A 7,602-nucleotide genomic window follows, 5' to 3' on the forward strand; every position below is an offset into this window, starting at 1 on the left:
CGAAGAAAGTTATTAATATATTTAAAAATGATATTGAACTTAATTTTCATAGTAAGTTTATAATGATTATTTTTCATAAAAATATTCTAACCAACTTAAAAACTTTATCAACTACTTTTGTAAAATATAATATTACTAACATGTAAAGATTGTTGTTATTTAATCTAGGGTTATGTAGAAAAATGACAACACACTTTCATATAATTTCCATCTATAGCAATATACTATTCTATGCATAACAATAAAGATAAACTTGAACATCCTTAATATGAAAGTTTTTACATTAATTTTTTTTGATGCCACACCACTAAATAAAAAAGTTTAGTTTTCGTCATAACATCAAAACTTTATGATGTAGCTCATGTTAGAGTTTGTAAATTTAATATAAGTAGTATAGTGAAAAGATACAAGTTAGAGTTTGTAAATTTACAAACCAAAATAAAAAAGTCACAACTTCTTTTTCACTTTGAATCAGTAAGTACAAAATATATAGAAAATATCCGACACCTAATTCACAAATCCGTTGTAGTCTAGTTGGTTAGGATACTCGGCTCTCACCCGAGAGACCCGGGTTCAAGTCCCGGCAACGGAATTTTTTTTCTCAATTTTACTCGAGCGAGATATTTGCCATTTCGTTATCTTTTTTCTTGTACAAAGCTCATAAATAAGTATTCAACACTTTTTCTCACTTTTCTCCTTCATTCTCCAGCCGATGTAACACATCCATGATCCATCGCAGCAACAATGGTATTTCCTTCAGATTATATATTTTCCTTCTTCTTTATATTTGTATGATTCGTCTGTAAATTCGCACACGAACACCGAATTAAACTGTTACAGCGCCACTTAAGCTAGGGTTTTCTTTCGTCTAATCTCGGAATTCCCTTGATCTCATTCCTGTGCTATTTTGATCTTGCGTTTAATTGAAAAAATCATTGCTTTGATTTTGAAGTTTAGTTGTTATTGTTGCCTGAATCTTACTTATTTAGTGTTCTCTAGGATATGGACTTGTTGAGACAGAGGACATATGAGATTGGTGTAATGCTTGAATCCCAAACATTGTGTGGGTTTTAGTTGTTTAGAGTTCCAAATAATGATCATTGTCCATTTGTTTAATGTAATCAACGCCATCTTCAATTAAATTGCTTTGATTTGGTGTCAAATTTGTTGTTATTGTTGCTTGAATTTCAAGTCATCCAATGAGTTTAGTTTTTGAATTTCAATTAAATTTGTTGTAAATTGTAAATGTTGTTGCAGGTTTCGGATTTTGACAATGGCAATTGATGCTTAAATTGGAGAAACATAAAGCAACACAACCACCTCCACCCCCTTCTCTTTTCAAACTCCATAGTCTTTCAGGTATTGTGTTGCTTCCAGATTCATAGAATTCTTCATTGTTGATTTCTTTATCCCTGAAATTTCACTTCATGTTTGTTTATAAACATCAAATGTACAATCTAATTACGAGAGTAAATGACCATTTTACCCTTCTGTTTATAGACACCATATCAACAAACTGCAACATGGCTAATGAAAAAATCCTAAGTTACAACGATGTAATCCTCCTCCAATCAGATCTCACCATTTTAAAAAACCCATGTTTTCTCAACGACCGAATAATCGAATTCTACTTCACTCATCTTTCTTCACTCCATTCACAACAAATCCTCTTTCTCCCTCCTTCAATCACCTTCTGGATAACAAACTGTCCAGATACAGACTCCCTTTCAGACTTCCTCCAACCCCTAAACCTCCCATCAAAACAACTCATCTTCTTCCCAGTCAACAACAACGATGACGTGGCAGTGGCCGAAGGCGGGACCCACTGGAGCCTACTTGTATTTTTCCAAACCAAAAACTTATTCGTCCACCATGACAGCTTTCATGGTATCAATAACCACCATGCGAAACGGCTTTACAAAAGAGTTGTTTCGTATGCTACTTGTGATTTGGATGATACTGAAACAAGGTATATGGAATACGTGCGGACCCCACAACAAGTCAATGGGTTTGACTGCGGGTTGTATGTTTTAGCGATTGCTAAGGAAATATGTAGGTGGTTTGATGGTGATGGGAACAAAAACGAGGATGATTTATGGTTTTTGTTTGTTAAGGAAAGGGTTACTTCAATAAGTGTATCGGGAATGCGTAGGGAGATTTTGGAGCTTATAAGAAGCTTAAGAGAGAAAAAGTGATGTTATAGGGTTTGTGACAAAAAAAAAACAAAAAAAACCGGGTTTCATGATATTGTAATATGTAATTGTGTTATACAGACATTATTAAGATAGAGTGTGATTTATCTTTCTAATATTGGTTGTTGATAGTATGATAGGTTTCGTGGGCCTAAATTGAATTTTTGTAAGTGGGCTTGTTTAAAAAAATTGATAATAGGTGTAATTGGGCCTATGTATAATAGGATTGAAGTGCTTAGAGCATCCACATGATAGTTTTTTTCTTCTTGCAAATGCTTATTAGGCATCAATTGAAAGCAACATCATCACCGGATGCAACTGTTTGAAATGCTTTCAAGCCACAAGTGGAGCCCTATATGCTTCCTTTTTCCTATTGAGTTTCTTTTATTATTATTTATTCTAAAACTTACTTTTTATATAATTTATAAATAATCATATTTTTGTTTATTTGTTATTGAATAGTTATTATCTATAAATAGTTTAGGTATTTGTTAAAATATATAAACTAATTGTGACATTGTATTGGTATAGAGATTCTTGCAAAAGCTGACGTGATAGAGTTGAATGACATGTGACATTGTACCGATGTTAATGATCTAAGTTTCAAAAGAATAAATTACAAATTTTGTCTTGTTTTATTAAAATTGCAGGATCAAACTAAAATTTGAAATCACTAACCCATGTAAATAAGTTTAAAATTTGGACTGAATTTGCAAATATGAGTAAAATATAAATCCCATATTCACAACTAAATGCAAACTTATGGGTGACATTAAGATGGTTTCAAAATATGGATGGAACTTGTGATTTTGAGTAAATTAAAAGGGACCAAATTTCTAATTTACTTTTCCAACGGTCGACCAAAATGTAACTAGATTTCGACATTCATGAGACTGATTGGACATTGGATCAGTAAAAGTGTAAAACCCGAGTATTTTAATTTTTATTAAAAACGTGTTAAATATGATATGATTTTTTTATTGAATAATAATTCTCTTGATGATATAACGCGGTTTGTATAATTGTATAATTGTATAAGTAATTATATTAGATTGTGAGGACCACCACTTTTGAAGGGCTAATTTGCTATTACCTCTATTTAGTTTTAGTTAACGAAATGTCCTCGACTATACGAAGATACCATTAGCATATTATACCCTTTTTACAATTATAAAATTCATGGTATAATATATAGTAATTATTGTATTGAGTAAAAAGCAAAAATCATGTAAGCATCTTTTTGAAAATAATATATTTGAGAAATGAAAGAGAGGAATATTAATGATACAATGACACTTGTCTCAAAAGTAATATAGGAATGCCGAAATCGCCAAAATATTAAATAGAAATATTAACAAAAATAACCTACACTCCATTATATGTCTTACTAGGTTTAAACTCATGGAAACCACGGTTGAAAAATAAAAACATTATTGATAATTTCAAATCGTAATGACTAATCAAAGATTTAAAAAATAACAGAGATTATAAAAAAATTGTAATTACTAATCATAGATTAGTATCCAATTATTTTTATATAATAAACCTTAGTTTAGTATATAAACTACAATATTTCATTTATCATTAGTGTTATAGACAAAAAAAATTACTTATTATTCCACTAATGAGTTGTTGATCACCTTATTATAGCTTCAAACCCCACATTTGGAACATAATAATATTATTAGAGAAATATGAGGAATTTGGTATGTACTTAAAATAATAACAAAAAAGAATATAAAGTAAAACTTTAGAAAAATAATATACGTAGAAACCATAATCAGATATTTCTGGTTCCTTTTCTTTCATAAGGTAATCTCTAAATGCCTTAAATATTTATTTTCAAACAATATCAACGATCAATTAATGAATTAATTACAAAAGACGCTCCCAGTCGATTCTAACCCTCTTATTTGTATCACAATGGCCCTTTAAGATAATGAATAAGGGCAAGAAAGTCTTTTGTTTTAACTAATCTTTTGGTGGTGTTTTAAAGCATGTATGATATTATTTCATTGACAAATAATATCTTTATCGGCTAGTGGGACTGCTATAAACAATCTGATTGATCCAAATACCCAAGCCTTTGTATCAAAAATCAAATCCTCACAAACTACACCGCCTTTGTAACTTAACTTTCCCAGTCATCCCCTCATTATTAAGGTAATTTTCTTGACCACACACACCTGAAGGATTTATGGTACCAGATCCTACACTCGATCTTGTCGAGCACAGTGATTAGCATATACAAGTAATTAAAAAGTACCTTGCTATTTTTGATTTCTTTTTTATATATTGTTCACCTATGATCAGGTTGCATAACCTATCATAATATATCAGCTTCTTTACTGGGTAATCTCTATTTAAAGATATACACAAAAGCACACAAAACAAAATCAAGTTGTCAAATGAAACCTTATTTTCATTTTTATTATTCTCCATTATATTTTCCGAGTTCATATCTTATCTAGTGACCATGACTATGATAAACTCATGATTGCAAACACCTTCATACCCAATTGCACTGATCAGATGTAGTTTCTTTTCCACTTAATCATATGTGTGTTTGTCCCAACATTTTACAAACTTGTCACCAGTCATGCCAATATATTCTTCAAAATACCTCTCTTTAATGACACCGGGTTAGCATTTGAGGTTACTATAAAAGGACCAAGTTTAAATCAACATTGTTTACCATGTAGATGATGAACATGAACGATAAATTACAATAGAACTGTAGAATATAACAAGTTTCAAACCTCTCTAATAACATTATCCATGGCATCAAGTGAATGCAATGAAGTTGTAGATCATCAATGGTAGTTTGCTTGATACATGAGATATCCTTGTAATTTACTAATTCATATGCCAGCTGCAAATCAAATAACATTAATTTAGTTAATAGGGTCTAAATTATTGAATATTGTGTGGGATGTATGCAAAATGGCTAATATAACTTGCTTATAGTTATGGAAGTTTCTAACAACATAAAGATACATGATTATGAAAATTTTACAAATGGAAAGTCATGCCTAATGGCCACTTATTGAGTTAATTGATAATGAGTGTACATCAATTTCAAAGTTTCAGGAGAATAACATATGGTTTAACTACTCATATAGCTTCTTGAATGTTTATATGTCAGAAGCCTTATGAGCTGCAACTAAACATCTTCATCAAAGATGGATACATCAATATGACTTTCACAATCAGTATTGCTCATAATCATTACTTTTTAAGAAAAAAAGCAAAGATATTGATGATATTCGATTGAACCTCCAACAACAATGTTGTAATAGGCAACAAAACATGTTTGAATCATGGTATTCTCATGTCTAGTAAAAAGAACAAATAAAATCCTAGGTTTCTGAAGAATCTTTGTCCAAGTCCTCATAAATACAAAAGCAAGAAGTGTAGTGGAAACATTCATATTAGGTGTCATTATAGTTGTCAGTTTCAATTTCAATGTTTTAATACTGTAAATACTCCTTATAAAGAGTCGATTAATAAGCAATTTCAGTTTCACATACAATACTTACTTCAAGCTTGTTAAATTTTGATAAAGTCGCAACCAACACCCTAAAATCAAACAAAAAAGTGAGTAAAGAACACTCATACAGTACTAAGCTTGTTAATTTCGATAAAGTGATAATCAGCGCCCTAAACTCAAACAAAAAGGTGATTAAAGAACACTCTTATACAAACTTACCAAAACCTATCAGTCGGTGGAGGATTTCGCCATTTACGATAAAACCTTCAAAATAACGGTTTCAAAGAATCAATGGTTAAGGTCGTTGGAAGCAGGAGAAAGAGACAAGAAGAAAATGATTGATATTGAAGATTAGAGGAAATCGTAACCTGATGAATTCATTTGGAAAAACAATCATTTCCTTAAACAATCAGTTCATAAATTGAAGGCATTTAAGATGAGCATTCCAGTTTAAATGGATGAAGAGGATTAGGGATTTAAAGGAGATAAATCAAATCAAATGAAGAAACAAAACAATCGATTGATAAGATGGAGAGCATTAGGGTTTAAGAGGGATAAATGGAGAAGAACACAGCTGAAAAGGAAACCGTTTAGGGATTTTCGATGCATAAATTATGACCGATAATTTTGGGGAGTTTGAATTTTGATTTTGATTTTATGGAGAAGAAGAAACATTGGAGAAGGATCAACGATAAGATGAATTAAGAAGAATGCAAAGATGAAGCGAACCATGGAGTCTATCTTAGCATAAGGGCAGTATTGGTATTTCACTTTAAAAATTTGAGCGTGAAAATCCGATCGTAGGGGGCTTAGAAAATGACATGTGACAATTAAGGTACTTATTTATTAGGATAGGATTTGTGAGAACCTTTTAGATGTGAGGTTGCGGTTTAGGTTTTACAACTTATGGGCAAAGGGTGTGAAATTATCTTCAAAATATCGCGCCGCACAAATTAAAATTATTTAGTTATAATTTTGATAAATATATGTTGTTGAAAATTATTAATTATTGACATTAAATTCTTAGTCATTCACATTAAATGCAATAATAATTTATATATTAAGTTGACATATAAAATTCAATTTTAATATTTGAAAATGTTTCCTAAGATAAAAAATGACTAATGAACTATGTAACTATTTTAAATGTTAATGGAGACCTTTATTTATAGAATAAATTAGCTTATTAAGTTTTTTTACTATGACGATATGACATCAAATTCGTATTTATCATGTGTATTTTTGTGCATTTTTTTATCCCACATCGCTAATAAAAAAATTGAAGTGAAAACAATTAATTATAAATAAAGATGGTAACATATTTTTTTATCCCATATTGCTTACAAAACAAAACTAATGGAAAAACATACATCTATGGGATATCTCCAGAAAATCCCAATATTCTAGGCAAACTTTTAATAAAATCATAAATTTTATTTTTTGAATAAAAAAGTCCTGACTTTTTCACATTCTGAATAGAAAAGCCCAACAAATTGGCTAATTTATTCACTTTAGCTCTTTTTGACCTGTTCAGCAGGTCATAGGATCAAATTGTTAATTTTTTGAAAATAATGAGATTTTTTTGCAAATTTCATCAAAAAATTTATATAATGTATAAACATATTTTTTACATATCTATATCTATTTTTACGTATTTGTGTATTTTTTATGTTTTTATATGTATATATTTACATATTTTTATGTATTTTAAATATATAAATGTGTATTTTTACTTATTTATATGTATTTTTAACCATTTTACATATTTTTTTATGTATTTTTATGTGTTATTTTTTATGTATTATGTATTTATATGTATTTTTACGTATTTATGTATTTTTTAAAGCTTTTTATATAGATATTTATGTATTTTAAATGTTTAAACGTATCTTTTACGTATTTATATATATATATTTAGGT

General features: G+C 29.6%; 1 protein-coding gene and 1 non-coding gene across 2 annotated transcripts; both read left to right on the forward strand.

Annotated features, from left to right (window-relative positions):
- Nucleotides 1-519: 519 nt before the first annotated feature.
- On the forward strand, nucleotides 520-592 carry TRNAE-CUC (transfer RNA glutamic acid (anticodon CUC)). The gene has a single exon. It is a non-coding gene; the product is annotated as a tRNA-Glu (tRNA).
- A 9-nt stretch (nucleotides 593-601) lies between these two features.
- On the forward strand, nucleotides 602-2,308 carry LOC111897337 (NEDD8-specific protease 1). The gene is made up of 3 exons (XM_023893293.2): nucleotides 602-747; nucleotides 1,258-1,359; nucleotides 1,501-2,308. The coding sequence occupies exons 2-3, from the start codon at nucleotides 1,284-1,286 to the stop codon at nucleotides 2,193-2,195; spliced, it is 771 nt and encodes a 256-aa protein (XP_023749061.1). The 5' UTR covers nucleotides 602-747; nucleotides 1,258-1,283; the 3' UTR covers nucleotides 2,196-2,308.
- The last annotated feature ends 5,294 nt before the right edge of the window (nucleotides 2,309-7,602 follow it).

Source organism: Lactuca sativa, chromosome 6 (genome assembly GCF_002870075.4).
Source record: "Lactuca sativa cultivar Salinas chromosome 6, Lsat_Salinas_v11, whole genome shotgun sequence".
Classification (NCBI taxonomy): domain Eukaryota; kingdom Viridiplantae; phylum Streptophyta; class Magnoliopsida; order Asterales; family Asteraceae; genus Lactuca; species Lactuca sativa.

Bases quoted from the DNA above. Each gene is read 5' to 3' on its own strand.
- LOC111897337 (XM_023893293.2), top strand. From the start codon at position 1,284: ATGCTTAAATTGGAGAAACATAAAGCAACACAACCACCTCCACCCCCT. The intron at 1,360-1,500 runs GTATTGTGTTGC...TTCTGTTTATAG, and splicing joins CAAACTCCATAGTCTTTCAG to ACACCATATCAACAAACTGC.